The following is a 20005-nucleotide window of genomic DNA, read 5'->3' as shown; positions in this document are numbered from 1 at the left end:
CCTTTGAAGAGAATAGAAGACAGTTCATAATACTATTTTTAGGAACAGGTAAACTGATTCATGAAGGACAGGCTGTAAGTTATAAGAGGATACTTGTTTTCTATTCCTTTCATACACTATGTTTCCATGTTCTAGAAAGTGTGTGTGTGTGTATGTGTCTGTGTGTGTGTGTGTGTACATGTAACACGCACATGCTCGAGCATTCACACAACTGAATTTTGACCTAAAAATATATTATCCATTTAAAAAAAATAAGCATTATAGATTATTCTTCTTAAGAGAATGAACCCATCAAGTGTCCATTTTTGTAAAAACCTTTTTCCTAATTTTAACTTACTTTTGAAATTAAGAATAGCAGATTAAAAGAAAGTAAGCTTTAGAATTCAGGTTAATTTCTTGGTACCATTTCCCTTAAGAAAATTTGAGAGTTTGAAAAGATATAATTTCCTATAAAATATTAATTTTGGAGGGAATATTAAACTTTCAATTTTATTGATATAGGAAACTCTTGATAAGAAAACTACTAATGTAGAAATTAGCCTCTGTTCTTGGTAATACATAGTTTTTGTGAGATGTATGAGACATTGGAAAGTGAAAGGACTTATCCAAAGTCACACTATCAAATTTTTTTTTTTAACATTTCTGTGCTTTAAATAAAGCAATAATAAAAATAAATAAATAGAATATGTTAAGCTAAATGTTATCTAAATTTTTTCACTCCAACCCCAGCACGATAGCATAGTATTTCTATCCATTTTCCTAATAAAGCATACCAAATTTAAATCAGAATTTATATATAGAGAGAGATCCTTCTATCTATGTATAAGCTCATTCCTTTTTTTTTTTAATTTTGATTTTTCACATCGTCATTTTAAAATAAAGTTGCACTCTATTTTGAAAATTCTTGTAACTTTTGGGAAGTTTTAGGCTATACTTTATTGGTACTACTATCAAAGTTGTACAATTTGAGAGTTATTTGCATTTCAAATTATAAGGAAACTAAGCCATGGTATAGTTAACTTATTTCACCAGAGTCTGAACAATATTGTTTCTTCTCCAAACTAACTCCACCTGCTGACATCTGTATTTTTTGTTATAGGCATCATTTTCCCAATTTTTAAATTCTCAGCATGACATTTGCTTTCTTTCTTTTCACTTATTTTCCCAACCCAATTATGGCCTTTTTGGTAATAGTACACTTAAATTATTATGTATATTAATGATGAAGATAGTAGATGCTGTTTATATAGTGCTTTTAATTTTCCAATGTATTACATATTTTATTTTATCTTATCCTTGGAACTTAACATCCCTTGAAGTTAGATACCATAAGGTATTAAGATTCAGGAAGAAGTAACTTCCCCACAGTTATAGCTACTAAAAGTTAGAAACAAAATTTGAACTCAGAACTTTGCTCATTACAAGTCAGGTTCACTTTCCACTATACCAGGATGAACCAGATAATGGATAAAATGTTGAACTTGGAGAGAAAAGATATGGGCTTCATTCTACTACTTCTTCTCCCCTTCTCCCTCCTTATCTAATAGCTTTGTGACTATGAACAAGTCATTGAAATTTTGTAATTCTGGAGCAATTCTCTTAATACTATAATCATAGACCAATTATTCTCTATGTCCTCTGGTAGTGGAAAATGGTTCCCAACTTCACACATCAAGGAAATCTCAGGTTCTTCATGCATTCAAAGGATATCAAAATTCACTTCAATTGCTGAGAAGATGCTCCTGGACCTCCTTAATTGTAATTGCGTCTTTTGGATTACTGGGATATCTTTTTAAAGATCATTTTGCTCAAGTTATAATTTCCCTAAAATATTAATCTCATCATTGCAAAACATTAGAATAAGCTAATTGGCTTCCCATTCTCCTATAGGACAGTCTAAAGTCCATAGTTATTCTTTTAAGTTTTTCTACAATTAGTACAAAACCATGTTTTATCACCTAATTTTTTCATTATTTCTCAACTTGAAACTTTAGGGCCACACAGAGGCAGAAGCTGATGTCTTCCTGTATCCTAAATATTTCTTGCCTTGCTTATTTATTATGCTTAGGCAATTGGGGTTACACAAGTAGGAAGTATTAAATATCTGCTGGATTTGAATTCGGGTTCTCCTTATTTCAGTGTAGGCACTCTAGTGCCATCTAGCTGCCCCTGCTCATTTATTCTTGATTCCACACTTTGTTACTTTTGTTTCACTTGTCTGAAATGCCTTCTTATGCCCCATGCTTAGTCAAGTTGTTTTTCTAATTTTCATTTTATATATTTCTTGTTGATAAGAGTTCTATCTCCTATGAAAGAACCATTTATATCAAAGATACTTTGTATCTGTGAGAATTCTTAATCCTACTCTTCACATTACAGGCATTTAGATAAATTTTGTTGATTGACTTGACCACATGCTAGGTTAGGATACAATATTCTTTTAATAACATTTTACTTTAGTAGCAAAATTGGAGTTGAAAACATTTACTTATTCAATGTGATAGACATTTCTAGAGTTAACTAATACAATTTACAGACTTAGGTTAAAGAATGAAATCTCAACATTTTTACTACCAGAATCCTAGTAAACTTTGAAAAACTAAATTTCTTTTAGATGAATTTAATTTGTAGGAGTTGGGAAATTCAGATTAATCCTTGAACATTAGCAGTGTGACTTTGGAAGAGTTTAAACCTCTGCCTCAGTTTTCCTAACCATAAAAGGGGGATAAGAATAGCTCCCACTTGGGGCAGCTAGTTGGTATAGTGGATAGAGTACCAACCCTGAAATCAGGAGGACCTAAGTTCAAATGTGCCCTCAGACACTTAACACTTCCTTGCTCTGTGACCCTAGCTCTAGTCACTTTAACCCTAATTGTCTCAGCAAAAACAAAACAAAACAACAACAAAAACAAACAAACAAAAAGAAAAACTCCCACCTCCCAGAGCTATTGTAAAGATCAATTAAAATCCTCAGTGCTGAGCAATTAATAAATGCCCTCCCCTTTTCTTTTTTTTTTCCTTTTTTCTTTTTTCCCCCCTTCCTTCTCTCTATATTGTAGGCATTTTCATTGTATCCTACACACACCTTTCTTCCATATTTCCTCTGGTTTATGATTAGTTTTATCCCTCTTCTATATTGCTTTTCATTTTCCTAGATAAAAATAGTTACTCATATTTCAAGTTAGGTATGGTATACTGCATATTTGGTCAGGAGCCTATCCTTGCTGTATTTTAAACTAGGCTACAAAAATCCAAATCCTGATGTCAGATAACATTTATGGATTCTTTTTGTTTCCCTAATTTTCTAATCTCTCCATATTATGGTTATTCCTTATTCTAGGCCTTTGCTGTTTCTGATCTCCTTGTCTAACAAAGCCAAAATCCTAGCTATAGCCATGTTATCTATCTATTCAGTAAACTCCAGTGGCTCCTTAAAATTAATTATAAACTTTTCTGTTTGGCATTTAAAACTTTTTATGACTTCATTTGTATCTTTTCATTCTTCTTACACACATTGGTCCCTAGTAGAAACTGGGTGGTTTGGTCAACCATACTTAATAATTACTTGCTATTACTCCTTCACACTATCCTTTTTCTCTGTGTCTTTGCATTCTCTTTCCTCTATAGTTGAAAAAAGTCTCCTTCCTCACCTCCATCTCTTAAAACCCTTGACTTGAAGATTCAACTTGAGTTACTTAAAGCAGAAGGCCTTTGGTCTCTACCAGCTGTTAATGTTCTTCTCTCTGAACTTCTACCTTCATTCTTTTCTGTATTAACGTGTTATTTGATAGTGGTTGAGTCGTTTCACAGCTCTCCAACTCTTCACGAACCATTTGGGACTTGCCATTTTCTTCTAATTTGATAGATGAGGAGTTGAAGCATTCATTGTTGAATGATTTGCTCAGGGCAACACAACTAAGTGTCTGAGGTCAGATTTGAACTCAGGAAGAAGTCTCCTTGATTTCAGACCAGGCACTTATTCACTGACGCAGCCAGCTGCCCTATATTCATGTGTGTGCGGGTGTGTAACATAACTCCCTGTGTTTTTATGGACTCCTTCCCTGTACCTTAGAATGTTAACTACTTAAAAGAGGATTAAACAAAATCTTTGCATCTCCAATGCAGATTGTCTGGCATATAGTAAATACTGAATAAATGCTTATTGATTCATTGGTTTCTAGATGTTTTACTTTTTAAACCCAGTTAGTTTGGTTAAGATTTTGCTAGTTAGACATCATCTTCTTAATTGTTCACTTCTCAAATTTGACTTACATTTATAAGGTTCATCTTTGATAAGCAGCAATGACTTTTAAAATGAAAAAAAAAATTTCCCTTTGGCCTTCACTTTTTTTTTTTTTTTTTTTTTTAAACCCAGTCCTTCATACTGTTTAGAGTTACTTTTTAATCTTTTGCCACTACCAATCATTTCCTTGTGAATCTCTAGAAAGGGGTATTTATAAGGTTTGATAAGACTTGGAAGATATTCTCTAACAAATCCACAATGCCTTAGAAATGCAGCTGACTTTTCTATTATTAATTTCATGGCATTCAGAGAGATTATTCAAGAGATGAACTCTTTTTATCTTTTTCTACCTCTATGCTTAGCAGTTAGCAGTCTTGGTATTAATGCTTGAATTGAAATCATATGATCATTAGTAAGGTACTTTTGATTTTTCTGATCACTTCTTTTTGTATTATTTCATAAGCATTGCAGTGTTTGGTTGTTTGTTTTTCTACTTAAGCAACTATCAAATGATAGTTTGTTCAGTTATTCATTTATGGTATAGGGAGAAATAAGTTATACTGTATTTTACTTTGGGCTGACCCAATTCATTTGAATTTCAGGTTTATTGAACACAGTTGGTATTTTGATGTTTGGAATATGCAGCTTCCTCTTCTGGCCATAACTTTCAATTCTGTTCTATCAAGTGTCAGGGGGCATCCATTTAAAATGAGTTTGATCTTGATAGCATTTGTCATGCTGTTGGCATTTTTCCCATATGGGCACTTTAGATAACAGTAATCACCAAAGGCCATCAAAAATACCTTGTCCACATTACAAGCATTCTGAGATCAGAATTAATGGGTACCTAGACATTGTTTGATAACTGACCAGAATTTATAAAGCTTTCAGACTCAAGGCTAAATAATTTACAAGCTGAAAATTACTTACATATACTCTAAGGGGGAAAAAAAAAGTTTTCATATCAGTTTAAATTTAATCTTTAAAAAAAGAAAGACTTTGTCTTTTGGACCTCTTAGGTCATTTAGTCAAATTGTTTCATTTTACAGATGAGGAAACTGAGATACAGAGAGGTCAAATGATTTGCCCATTGTCACATAAGTCTTAAGTAGTCAATCAGGAAGGAAGGGAAGAGAAAGTTCTGCTTTTTAAATTTCAATCAATTGATTTTTCTAAAGTTATGACTTTTCCAAAAGGAATTGCATAACAAAATAAGATAATGAGCCTTGTGATCCAATTGTGCCCTTGTTAACAGAAAGGATGATTGTTTAGTGAGCTTTTCTTTGGTACTTTTTGAAAAAGAGATTCTAGTAGGATTTAACATTTAATAAATTTAGCATACATTTTGCTCATAAAATAAGTAATTAGTTTTGGGGTGTGTGTGTGTGTGGTGTTTTTATTTCAAAACAGGGTGTGTGTGTGTGTGTGTGTGTGTGGTGTTTGCATCTCAAAACAGCAGTATAGCCTTGGCCTATGAAAGATAGCTAAGTATTTCTTTTTTCTGTTGTATCTTAATGTTAATTGGAGATGAGAACAACAGAATTGCAATGTGATAACAATTTGTGATGGTGCTTCTTGCTATTTTAGGGAGAAAATCTTTTAAAATGTCAGCTGAACTCTAAATTTTAAACTAACATGCAAGGTTTTTTAGGCATACTCAAAATAGTGGGTAATCTAATGCTCCAGAGTGGAGGTTGGCAAATTATGGCTTGAGCTGTTTTTGTACAACTTGCAAATTGAAAATAGTTTTGCGTTTTAAAATTTCACTGTCTTTAAAATTATAAAAAAAAATTCTTATCTTGTGAGACTATACAGGAGGCAATTTGTCTTACCTTTGTTTGTTAATCCTTAGAATCATTCCATCTATTTGCAGCCCCATTTAAAAGGTAACTAGCCCTTTCAGATTGACTATAATATATTTGCCCTATGCTTAATTTTATTCCATAAATAATAGCTTTATAAAATTACAATCTATCATTATGTTTGGTTTTTAATTGATACAAAGGACCAACTTCTCACTGAGGTGTGTTTATTAGAATTTTTTCCCCTCAATAATAATTCCTAGAATTTGAATCAAATATCATTAGGTAAATTATGATACTTCTGAAATAATTAGGTTTATTTTTTTCAAGAGTGTTTCTATTAAGGATTTTCTCTAATTAAATACTCCTATTTCTCTGATATGACTCCTTATATATTTAAAGCTTAAAATATTAGTAAGATGCTTGCTAGTACATTGGAGCCCAGATTGTCTGCATAAATCTCTAAATGGCAGACAATCTGGGTCATGATTTTTTTGGGGGGGGATGAAGGAGAGAGTCCAGATCTATGATTTTTACAGCTTGCAGGTTGTAAACTCTGTAAATTGATGTACATTGGCAGTTATAGTTTATAGCTTTAAGGTGCCATCTGAGGGCACTGAGAGAGCTGAGTGATTTGCCCATGGTTAGATAGCACATATATGTCAGAGGCAGTAATTGAACTCAGGTTGTTCTAATTCCAAGGCTGGCCTTCTATTTGTCAATCTACTCTCTCTTAATAGCAGTACAACAAATTGTATGACTAATGCCATATTCATTGATTTAACTAATATTTAGGAGGTCACTATCTTCCAGCCTGTTTTAGAACTCTGCAGGTCTAAAGACAAAAATGAGACAGCCAAACAAGATGGAGGCAGATTAGTAAAAACAAAATATAGACAAACTGATTTCTGACGGAAGGATGGGAATGGACAAGCAGTTGGAGAAAAATCCAGTAGCTTCCATGGGAGAACTTGGATCAATTCAAAGAAGATTGGCTGGGGAGGCAGAAGACCCAAGTTCAAATGTCTTCACTATTTACTATTCATGTGAATAGTAAGCAAATCACTTAACTTTGCCTAATTTTCTCACTTACAAATTGACTAGAATTGAAAATTGGATATCAGGTTTACTTCATGTTTTTGTACAACTGGCCACCTAACAATGTTTTTAAACTTTTCATTGTTTTAAAAATGTAAAAAATACCCCAAAACCTCTGAAACTGTAAAAACCATTTTTAACTGGGAACTGTTCATGAACAGGTAGCTAGAGTTTGCTGACCTCTGGACTGGGAATCTGAACATGAGACCCCTTCCATTTTTCAATCAAAGATATTTTGCTTTTATATATTTATACTATTTATATAAACAATTCATAGATGTAGTTTATGAGATTATACCAGCTGAGACTTTAAAAGAAGCTAGGATTTCTAAAAGAAGTTGAGATGAAGAGTCTGGAATGGCAGACACAAGAAGAGATGAAATATCACCTTTTTATAGGCAGGTAGGTGGACAAAGTGTGTAACCTAAAGTAGGGAAATTTAAATCTTGAGTTGCTATTTACTAACTATCTGACCTTGCAAAAGTCACTTAACTTTTGCCTCTTTCACCTTTAAAAAAATGGTATAATAATAGCACCTATTCCACAGAGTTGTTGTAAGGTTCAAATGAAATAGTATTTGGAAAGCCTTTAGTATAATGCCTTAGTAGGTGCTGTGTAGCCATCATGATGATGAAGAAATAGAAAATAGGCATCTTACTTTGACTGGAAACTATGGCATTTTTATTATTCAGTTCTTTTGCTTATGAAGTGATTATATTACATATAATTATGAAATAATTAAAAGGGAAATTAGTTTTCTTAGAAGTTTTTTTCTTTTAAATTGAAATCGTGTAACTCAATCTTCTAATAGTATAAATTTTGATGTTTCTTTCCTATAACTATTCTATTTTGTGAAAATTATTTTGGACACAAATTACTGAGTCCAAAATATCTTTGAAAATGTTGAAATCTAAGAAATTTAGTATAAACCTCAGTGTGCCCACCATAGTTATATATTTGTCATGTTACAAAAATGTTAGACTAACAAGATATGGAACAGAAGTAGAAAATAGCATGAATTTATGAAAAATTTTAAAATTATATACAAAGTAATTCAAAATCAGGCAGAATTAACAGGGCCACTGGTAATAGTAAGTATGCCAGTATACGTTGTCCTTTTATTTGTTCTTTTTTTTTTTTTAAAGAATAAACCATATTGCTGTTTACATACCAATATAATATCAAGTTGTCTGGCAATGGGTTACCTGTCCTAGTGTTTCCATTTCCTGTGTCAATTTTGGAATAGGCTTAACATATACTTTAGGAAGGAATTATGCTAACTAAAGAATTAAAATAAAATATTTGAGATTTCTGCTTGTTTAGTTAACTTTTAATTGTAGGATCTGACAGTTTAAAAGCTATCTTAATGGGTTTAATTCAACTCATTGTAATAATAGTTTTAGGTCTTCATCCTTCATATTTCTTTTCTTCTTTATTCCTTCCTTAGCCATGCATATTAGTGAATGTAAAACAGATGAAAGCCATTCTTTGAATAACATAAATCAAAATAGGTCTTCCTTTGGAATCTCTTCTTTTGAAGAAGAGGGCTTTATTTTTGCCAGATCCAGATTAAGGGTTAAATTAATGGAATAGAGAAGGAAGAAGAGATTACTAGGTTATTGAAATTGGAGGAACCTCATACATTATCTAGTCCAGGGATTCCTAAGCTTTTTGTGTATTATGGATCTCTTCTCAGAATTCTATTTTAAAAAGCACAAAACAAAATACATAGAATTATGAAGGAAACAAATTACATTGAAATAATTTTTTAAAAATTTAAACAAGTTTTCAGGCCTTAGATTAATAGCTCTTAATTTAATACATTTCTCTCACTTTTCAGATGAAGTACTTAGCCACTTGCCCAGGGTCACATAGGTTCTAAGTGATAGAATCTTTACATATAAGATATAAACATTTTTAAATTAAAAGATAATCTTAGAGGGAAAAGCATTAGCAGAAGGATTTGGTGGGGCTGAAAGAGACTAACAAAAAGTAGGATTTTACTTCATTCTTTTGTCTTAATTTTTTTTTTTTTGCACTGAACTTATATATAAAAAGAATATTTTTATAAACACAGAAAAAATACATTTTACATGAAACTAAATCTCAATTTCAGTTCACTTTTTAAAAAGTATGTAATAATTTTTTAACAATCTTTTTTATTGACAGAACATATGCATAGGCAATTTTTTACATTATCCCTTGTACTCACTTCTGTTCCGACTTTTCCCTTCCCTCCCTCCACCCCCTCCCCTAGATGGCAGGCAGTCTTATATGTTATAGTATATCTTAGATACAATGTATGTGTGCAGAACCATACAGTTCTCTTGTTGCACAAGGAAAATTGGATTCAGAACGTAAAAAGAACCTGGAAAGAAAAACAAAAATTAAAGTAGTCCAAATTCATTTCCCAGTGTTCCTTCTCTGGGTGTAGCTGATTCTGTCCATCATTGATCAATTGGAACTGAATTAGATCTTTGTCAAAGATATCCACTTCCATCAGAATACATCCTCATAATAGTATTGTTGTTGAAGTGTATAATGATCTGGTTCTGCTCATTTCATTCAGCATCAGTTCATGTAAGTCTTTCCTAAGCCTCTATTCATCCTGTTGGTCATTTCTTATAGAACAATAATATTCCATAACATTCACATACCACAATTTACCCAATCATTCTCCAATTAATGGGCATCCACTCAGTTTCCAGTTTCTAGCTATTACAAAGAGGGCTGCCACAAACATTTTTGCATATACGAATCCCTTTCCCTTCTTTAGTATCTCTTTAGGATATAAGCTCAGTAGAGTAAAACTGCTGGATCAAAGAATATGTACAGTTTGATAACTTTTTGGGCATAATTCCAGATTGCTCTCCAGAATGGTTGGATTCGTTCACAACTCTACCAATATCAGTATCCCAGTTTTCCCTGCATTCTCTCCAACATTCATCATTATTTTTTTCCTGTCATCTTAGCCAATCTGACAGGAGTGTAGTGGTATCTCAGAGTTGTCTTAATTTGCATTTCTCTGATCAATAGTGATTTGGAACACCTTTCATATGAGTAGAACTAGTTTGAATTTCATCATCTGAAAATTGTCTATTCATATCCTTTGACCATTTATCAGTTGGAGAATGGCTTTGATTTCTTATAAATTAGAGTCAATTCTCTACATACTTTGGAAATGAGGCCTTTATCAGAACCTTTAACTGTAAAAAAATGTTTTCCCAGTCTATTGCTTCCCTTCTAATCTTGTTTGCATTAGTTTTGTTTGTACAAAAGCTTTTTAATTTGTTATAATCAAAATTTTCTATTTTGTGATCAATAAAGATCTCTAGTTCTTCTTTGGTCACAAATTCCTTCCTCCTCCACAAGTCTGAGAGGTAAACTATCCTATGTTCCTCTAATTTATTTATAATTTCATTCTTTATGCCTAAATCATGGACCCACTTTGATCTTGGTGTATTGTAAAGGGCTGAAACAGTTGATACACTGGAATCAGACAAGCAAGCACTTAAGGCTAATTACTGATTGGACAATAACTATTAGCATATACTTGGAAAATGGCCCTTTCAACTATAATGTGCTGGCTCCATCTTTTGGTGTATACAGATAATTGTATGAGGGATTGGGGGTGGAGTAAGACAAGCCATGGTCACTTTGTTGGTAGATGAAGAAAAGGGAGGTCATGGAGAGCTTGTGTCCATTCCCTTCACTTCCTTTCCCTTCTACCCCTAAAGACCAAGAACTTTTGGTTATTCTGATTCCAGCTGATTCTAAGGCATCCAGGGTGCTAACTTGGTCTTCACAGTGTACGGTGTTAAGTGTGGGTCCATGATTAGTTTGTGCTATACTAATTTCCAGTTTTCCCGGCAGTTTTTGTCAAATGATGAATTCTTATCCCCAAAATTGGGATCTTTGGGTTTGTCAAACACTAGATTGCTATAGTTATTGACTATTTTGTCTTGTGAAGCTAACCTATTCCACTGATCAACTAATCTATTTCTTAGCAAATACCAAATGTTTGGGTGACCAGTGCTTTATAATATAGTTTTAGATCAAGTACAGCTAGGTTGCCTTCATTTGATTTTTTTTTTTAAATTAATTCCCTTGAAATTTTCGATCTTTTATTCTTCCATATGAACTTTGTTGTTATTTTTTCTAGGTCATTAAAATAGTTTCTTGGGAATCTGATTGGTATAGCATTAAATAAATAGATTAGTTTAAGTAGTATCTTTATTATATTTGCTCGGCCTATCCAGGAGCACTTAACATTTTTCCAATTATTTAAATCTGAATTTATTTTTCTGGAAAGTGTTTTGTAATTTTGCTCATATAATTCCTGACTTTCTTTTGGTAGATAGATTCCCAAATATTTTATACTATCGACAGTTATTTTGAATGGAATTTCTCTTTGTATCTCTTGCTGTTGGATTTTGTTGGTGATGTATAAAAATGCTGAGAATTTATGTGGATTTTTTTTTTTTTTAATCCTGCAACTTTGCTAAAGTTGTGACTTATTTCTAATAGCTTTTTAGTAGAATCTCTGGGGTTGTCTAAGTATACCATCATAAATAAATAAATAAATAAATAAAATTTACATGCCATTTTCAAAGCTATCCTGATTGTGATTCCTTTTGAACTTTCTTTTCTTTTTTACATTTAAAAAAAAAAAAACACCTCTCTCTCTCTCTCTCTCTCTCTCTCTCTCTCTCTCTCTCTCTGTCTCTCTCTCTCTCTCTCTCTCTCTCTCTCTGTTCCTCTTTTTCTGTTTGTCTTTTGTCCTTTCTCTGTCTCTCCCTACCACCACCCTCCTCTTTCCCTCCTTCCCTCTGCCCCTTCTGTAATTTTCTCCATCTTCTCCCTACTCCCTTTATCACTACTGCTAAATTGTTTTGTATTTCAAACTTGCTACTCTTTTTTAAAAATCAGAAATCTTTGACTGTTCCTCTATTCTATTAATTATTCTTTTTTGTAAATCTTTTCCTTTGCCTTGGAATATTATATTCAAACTTCTCCTGTCATTTATAGTAAAAGCAACCAGGTGTTATGTGATCCTGTTTAAAAGATCTTAGTTTTTAATTGCTTTTTTTCTGAATGCATGCAGTATTTTTTCCCCCCCTATGATATGAGAGTTGGGATTTGGGCTATGACATTCTCGGAACTTTTCCAGGATTGCTATTGAAATTTCTACAAAAAGCAATAGTTGATTATTTCTATTTTTACATTGCCTATGTTTCTAATTAATCTGGGCTATTTTTATCTATTATTTCTTGAAATGCCATACCTACTTTAGAAAAAAAGTTTTCAAGACTTAGGGCAATGAATTTTAACTTATTTCTCCTGTTTTCCAGTTTAATATTTTTGATATCAAATACCTTAAATTTTCTTATAGCTTTCCAGTCTTTTTTTATTTTGTTGTAGAGGCATTGGTGTTTTGCCATAGGAAGAGCAACTTCTCTTCCAAATTTGAAGCAAGGAAAGAAGAGTTGGCATTGAACTTTTGGTGATTTTAAATGTAGAATTGAACAAAAACAAGAGCATTCCACAAATGGACTCCCATTTTTTTCCTCAAAAAACTATCTGGGGAGGGGGAAGGGGAATTGAGAAGATTAGGTATCTGAGCTAAGGGCTCAATTGGAATTATATAACACTAATCAAATGAGATAATAAATGTAAAATGTCAGAGAAATGTTCTCTATTATTCTTAAATATGCAGTAGACCGGGGCAGCAAAGTTATTTGACTTCTTCCATCAACAGGATCAGCAACTTATATGTAGGAGTGGAATAGACTGGTTGATGACAAGAGTAGTGCAGGGTTGGGGTTTGTCAAGATTTGGTAGGACATAGGGGTAAGAAACTTGAGGTAATAGAGTACAGTGTAAGGGTGAATTATTTATCCAGAATAATTATTTTGAAATGAGAAATATAAGACTAGATCAGAAATCCTGGGTTGGACTGGGAGAGCAACAGGGTTAGAATGATTAGTTTGTGTAGTATGAATGGAGAGTAAGTTTAAGATGAGACATAATGAAAGATGGAAGGATATCTGGTTGTGGTCAGAGGATCATCAGAGTCCTTTAACAAAGCACTATTCCTTCACATATTAAGTATGATTAATAACATTAAATCATACATGTGTACTCTTCTGAAATAAACATTACTTTATAAGTATCCTCCACATATTATTTAACCCTAAATATAATGTAAATTTTCAGAATTAACCTTAATTATTATCAGTCTTTCAGAGACATTTACTTATAACTGTTTAAAATCCTTGTGAAGTAAGTAGTAATTCTTGTAATTATATTCTGAAATACCAAAATTGGAGGCATTGAAGTAACATAAATTTGAACTTAGAATGCTTATATTTTTAAAGTTTCCTTTTTTGTCAACTGCATCACAGAGTCTTATTTGAGAAAATGTCTTTAGGATAAAATGTTGTTTCAGTATAATGGCCTCCTTCTGATGCTTCCACCTAACTGCCAAAGCAAATGAAATAAATGAGTTATTGATCTTGTGATGTTCTCTTATAATGACTTTATTTCTGTCAGGCCAATAGATGCCAATTTAACCCAAGAGATGTTGAAGCAGCTTGACATTTACTGACTATAATATTACTTTGCTGTAAGACAGGATCCTTTTAAGTATAGACATTCAGAAGGGTCCAGTTGGTTGGAAATCAAGATAGTTCATAATTTGGACAATAACTTATGCTTTTATAAATGATTTTTTCATGTGTATTTTAGATTTTTAATTTATTGCTGAAACTAAAAAATAAGAAATTTTCAATGCATTCAATAGATGAACAAAATTTGATTGGCATAGTAATGGATTGAGATATATATTAGTATTTGGTCATTTTACTTATATATGAATTGTATAATTTCCCTTTCTTTTTCTTTTGGTTGGGGATTGCAATATGGCAATTATCTTCCACAGTTTGATTGGGATCATATAAAAAAAAAATCTCATTTAGCCTTTTTTCCCCATTGACTATAATCTGTTTATCTTAATTACACTATCAAGTTACTTTTAACAAAAACTGATTTTAAAATTAGCCTAACTCAGTTGCTCCTGTATAGCTTAAGTGGTTTTGACCTTTCTTGTTTTAGGAGACCTCAAAATACTTTTTTCCTTCTTTCACTTAGTATTTCTGTGACTTTTGACATGTCTCCTTCTGCTTGAGCATCTGGAACCTTAAAATGAGGAGTTTGGACTAGATATATCCCAGTGTCCCATAAAGTCTCTTCTTGTTCTTAGGTTGTGACCTTGAGAACTATAAAAATATTTTAAATTAAATTGAAAAACTGATAAATCTCCTATTACTATTTGAAAATGAATATTTACTTACCCAGCAAGAAAAGGTATCAGCAAATGAGAAATAACGAAGTCTTAAGTAACATGCCTTTTCTAGACAGTATTTCCTAAGAATGTAAGGAAGAATGCTTAGAATATTAGCTTTGGAGAAAAATATATTGAGCAGCAATAGTGCTTATTAATTTACAAATAGAGTTTTTTTATTAATTTTATAATTATAACATTTTTTGACAGTACATATGCATAGGTAATTTTTTACATTATCACTTGTACTCCCTTCTGTTCCGAATTTTTCCCCTCCTTTCCTCCACCCCCTCCCTAGATAGCAGGCATTCCCATACATATTAAATATCTTATATATAGTATATCCTAGGTACAATATATATGTGCAGAACCGAATTTTGTTGTTGTTGTTGTTATTGTTGCAAAGGAAGAATTGGATTCGGAAGATAAAAATAATCTGGGGAGAAAAACAAAAAATGCTAACAGTTTACACTCATTTCCCAGTGTTCCTTCTCTGGGTGTAGCTGATTCTGTCCATCATTGATAATTGGAATTGGATTAGCTCTTCTCTATGTTGAAGATATCTACTTCCATCAGAATACATCCTCATATACTATTATTGTTGAAGTGTATAATGATCTCCTAGTTCTGCTCATTTCACTCAGCATCAGTTGATGTCTCTCCAAGCTTCTCTGTATTCATCCTGTTGGTCATTTCTTAACAATAATATTCCATAACATTCATATGCCATAATTTACCCAACCATTCTCCAATTGATGGGCATCCATTCATTTTCCAGTTTCTAGCCACTACAAAAAAAGGCTGCCACAAACATTTTGGCACATACAGGTCCCTTTCCCTTCTTTAGTATTTCCTTGGGATATAAGCCCAGTAGTAGCACTTCTGGGTCAAAGGGTATGCACATTTTGATAACTTTTTGGGCATAATTCCACATTGCTCTCCAGAATGGTTGGATTCTTTCACAACTCCACCAACAATGCATCAGTGTCCCAATTTTCCCACATACCCTCCAACATTCATCATTATTTGTTCCTGTCATCTTAGCCAATCTGACAGGTGGGTAGTGGTATCTTAGAGTTGTCTTAATTTGCATTTCTCTGATCAATAGTGATTTGGAACACTCACAAAGAGAGTTTTAAGGTCTCTGTACTACTTTGACTTCACCCTGAATTTATTATAAAGAAGAAATTTTTGTTCTCTAATGAACAAATTGAAGAAAAAACACTACGAACACTTCCCATGATATCTGTCTTAGTATAATTATTACCAGATAATAACTACTGGGAGAAACCGCATTTATTTGGCTTTGTAATATGGCCAAAAACATAGTTATCCACTATTCACTTAATCCTGACCCTTGAATGACTTAGCCTTATTGTCTCTCCATAGATAATGTTTTAAGAAGAAAGTTTTGATAAAGCCTTGTTCATTTTGGAAGATTTCAGATTGTAAAATGCAATAAAAAAATTTTGATCAAATTTAGACCAATGAAAAATATTAATTCAACTTGAATATAATTTGTTTCTCTATGTGATTCATGAGATTATGTACATAAGGGGAAAAAAAAGGCTGATCAGTTCAGCAAATGATTGCTATCATGGATGATGATAGTAGTTAAGACAATGAACAATTGGCAGTATTTTGTAGAGTGGGAGAAAGAGTATATCATGAGATGGATACAGGAGTCTTGGCTTTCTTCCTGACCTAGAAAGAAGCAGAGGTGAGCAGAGAGTCTGTCTTTAGTGTAGTAAGAAATTGGCTTAAAGTGACATGCAGGAGAAAAGACTAGGCAGAATAAACACCATTATGTAGTTGAGGAATAAATGCTTAACATTGGAAACTTTTATATTTTTTCTTTTGATTTGTTGTAAATGGTTCTTTTATGGTTTAATAAGAGAACCAGAAAAGAGAATCAGAAAAGATCTTAAAATTGAATCATAGTAAATATATAAATTTTCAAAATCTATATTTCCAACCCTGCCAAGGAAAATGAAAGAGCTTTACTACAAACATTTCTTTAAAATGACAATGTTGTTATTTAGATCAGTTTAGAGAAAGGGCCTGATTGGCACATAAAATTGAATTTTTTAGGCTGATTAGTTTTTTTTTTTCTTTTCCCTAAAATTTGCAGGCATTTTAGTCGAACTATGGAGGAACTGGTTCATGATCTTGTATCAGCCCTAGAGGAGAGTTCAGAACAAGCCAGAGGCGGATTTGCAGACCCAGGAGATCACTCTCGAAATATGACTTGCCCATTGAAACGTCAGGCAAGGAAAAGGAGAGGGAGAAAACGGCGGTCATATAATGCTCATCCACCTTGGGAGACAGGCCACTGTTTAAGTGAAGGTTCAGATTCCAGTTTAGAAGAACCAAGCAAGGACTACAGAGAAAACCATAATAACAAGAAGAAAGATCACAGTGACTCTGATGACCACATGTTAGTAGCAAAGCGCAGACCATCATCCAACCTAAATAATGTTAGAGGTAAACGACCCTTATGGCATGAGTCAGATCTTGCTGTAGATAATGTTGGTAATAGAACTCTCCGTAGAAGAAGAAAGGTGAAACGTATGGCAATAGATCCACCATCTGAAATCTCTAACCCACTAACACTGACCCAACAGCATGAAAATAGAGATCAAGAAATGGACAATGACTGTAGAGGTTATCAACACCAAGAATTCAGTAAAAACAAAATTAAAAAAAGAAAATTAAAAGTCACTAGACAAGGATTAAAAATCCAAGATGATGGACTGGTTTGGGAAAGTGAAGATTTGGTCCAAGCTAATAAGGATAAAATGGAATATGAAGAACAAAAAGGCTCAGATGAAATCATGAGTGAAAGGTGATTTTTATTTTTCAAATTCTCTTAAATATGAATTATTTTTCCTTTTTTTCAGTTTCCTTGACCATTTAGCATTTAGCTGTTTAGTAGTTTAAAAAAATATCTTAAAATATGCTGATTTATATTGCTTTGTTTAATTAACAAGTGCAAATTTCCTAATGTGATAAGCAGTTTGATTTGTTACAGTCATTTTTCTTATTTTATCTTTAGAGATTAGAGATTCTTAGAACTCAAAAATATGGTTCCTTGTAAAATTAAATTTTTAGTTACCTAATTACTTAATTTGATAGCTTTGATACTTTAGTGATCGGAATTTGTCAGAGCATTTTGACTGTCTAAAAGCACAAATTGCTAGACCATCTCTGCTTATTTTGTTGCGTGGACATAAAATGTCTCCAAGTTGCCAGGAATGTTGATCATTTATAAATTTTAGACAACAGATTGTAATTGCTATTAACTATAATTGTTGCTAAAGTCTATTTTGATGATATAAAGGAGGTAAGTCATTTTTTCTGTATCACAAAAGTACTGTTTCCTTTAAGACTAGGAGAGCTTGGCTGTGTTCATATTGTCCAACATATATCTATATTAAAGTTGAATGTAGAGCTATTATCTTGCAGATTAAAAAAAATGGTCTGGGATATTAGTTAGTTAGATTTATATCATTGTTTCCTAAGAAATGTCTTTTTTGACTTGAAAGCATGCAGAACAAAGATTGAGCACAACTTGCTGATTTTCAGTAGGAAAATGCTCATATTCTTTTCAGCTTCTCTTCTGCTTTGCTATTTGATAACACAAGAAGGCTATGCAAAGATAGTCATAGAGGCATATTTCATAGTTTTTCTAAAATTGGAAACCTAGATTGTTTATTTGTTTTCAATCTAGAGTTTGTTAATGTAGAGATTCTAATATGGAAACTCCCTCCCATAATGCAGGTGGGCAGTTTATCTACTACTCATGGAAATAGACATTTTGCAACTCAGAAAAGATGCACAATTTGGTTAGTCTACTGTGTGTGTATCAGATGCAGGACTCAAACCCAGATCTTTTATCTCTGAAACTAGTAGTTTGACAAATGCCACCATAATGACTCAGAATATGTGATTCATGTGATTTATGTGCATAAGGAAAAAGCTGATCAATTCTTGAAAAGGCTTTACACTGATCCAATCGTGATTATGTGAATAAAAAGCATTTTATCTCTAGGGTATTTTGTTATAGTATCTGGTTTCTTCTTAAGGAATCATTCTTGTATCAATTTGCTTCATTTTTTAAGTCAGCAAATATTCAGGTTGGTTATGTAGAACACTATTGTGAAGTCAATATCATGACTTTGGTAGAATAATCACAACTTTAATAATTCCCTAACTGTAATAGTGAATAATAGTAAATCATAGTGCCATAAATTTTACAAAGCATAGCAACTTTCTGAAAGAGATATTATAAGTATTAACTTCAGCTAACAGATTAGGAAACTGTCTTGGAGATAGGAATCTGGTTATGTAGCTTGTAGTGTAAAGTTTGGTAAAAATCTTCTATTAAACTAATGACTTTTTTTCCCCCAGTTCTCAGAGTACTTGATCTCTGAAGCTGTTGATATTCCAACTTCTTGTCTACTCTATCATTTCTTGGCTTCAATGATATTTCTCTGTCCCAGTTTTCTCCCTTCTTTTCTGACCTCTCTTTCTTGATCTTCTTTTCTGAATTTTCATCTATTTCTTGTCCCTTAACATGGATGTTGCCCAGGCTTTTCCTTTTTTTTTTTTGTTTACATTTTTGGTGATCTCCTCTAATGAGTTTGTTTGCATTTCTACACAAATGATTCCCAAATTTATATATCCAACTTCAATCTCCCTTCTGAACTTCTATATCATACTACCAATTATTCCCAAAATGAATGTAATTGTCTTTCTGCAACCAAATCTACCCTTTCTTAAAAACTTTCCAATTCCTATTGAGGACACCATTTTAAAAAAATCATTCAGATTTACCCATAAAAATAACAAATACTTAACACCCCTCAAAACTAAATCCATTATTTATGCTATGGGGGAAGGGAACATATCATTGTAGGCAAGTCCCCTATAATACTCCAAGCTTGAACCCAGCAGCAGAAGGAAATGACTTTGTGGCAAGAAGCAACCAGTAGACATTGTCTACCATAAAAATAATCTTGAAGTCTTCCAGTGGAGTAGTTTAGGAAAGTAAAGAATCAGTCCAAGTTAAACAGGGATAAAATGGAATATGAAGAACAAAAAGAACAAAAATGATCTCAGATGAGATCATTAGTGGAAAAGTAATATAATTTTTAAAATTCTCTTAAATGTAAATTATTTGTCTTTGTTTTTTAGTTCATTGAATATATGTGCATTTAGCTGCAATAGTTTCAAAATATATCTTAAAATATTCCAACATTTATATCATTTTGTTTAATTAGCCAGTGCATACTTCCTAATGTGATAAGCAATTTGATTTATTATGTCCAGGAAAGCTCTTGTCTGAGCTTTCACTGTACAGATTCACTGTACTCAGAACTAGGCAGGTCCTACCCAAGATTTTCAGTTGTAGAGCTTGGTCCAAGTTTAGGTACTGAGATGGATGAGATAATCAAACCAAGGAAAAATATTGGTTTGATTATCTTAATGCCTTTGAGACTTAAGAAATGTCTTTGAGAT

General features: G+C 32.6%; 1 protein-coding gene across 5 annotated transcripts in view; it reads left to right on the top strand.

Annotated features, from left to right (window-relative positions):
* The window catches only part of GPATCH2 (G-patch domain containing 2), a 459123-nt gene that overhangs the window by 148535 nt on the left and 290583 nt on the right, over window positions 1-20005 (top strand). For 4 of the 5 annotated variants that reach the window (XM_074309180.1, XM_074309179.1, XM_074309183.1 and 1 more), the window contains one exon: window positions 16617-17330. In XM_074309180.1, coding sequence (XP_074165281.1) covers window positions 16633-17330 — 698 coding nt within the window. In that variant the 5' untranslated portion in view covers window positions 16617-16632. Of the gene's footprint in view, window positions 1-16585; window positions 17331-20005 lie in introns of all 5 variants that reach the window. The other variant, XM_074309182.1, reaches the window with a different exon arrangement.

This window comes from Sminthopsis crassicaudata, chromosome 4 (assembly GCF_048593235.1).
Source record: "Sminthopsis crassicaudata isolate SCR6 chromosome 4, ASM4859323v1, whole genome shotgun sequence".
NCBI lineage: Eukaryota > Metazoa > Chordata > Mammalia > Dasyuromorphia > Dasyuridae > Sminthopsis > Sminthopsis crassicaudata.
Note: the sequence above shows the minus strand (reverse complement) of the source record. Positions and strands in the feature narration are given on the sequence as shown.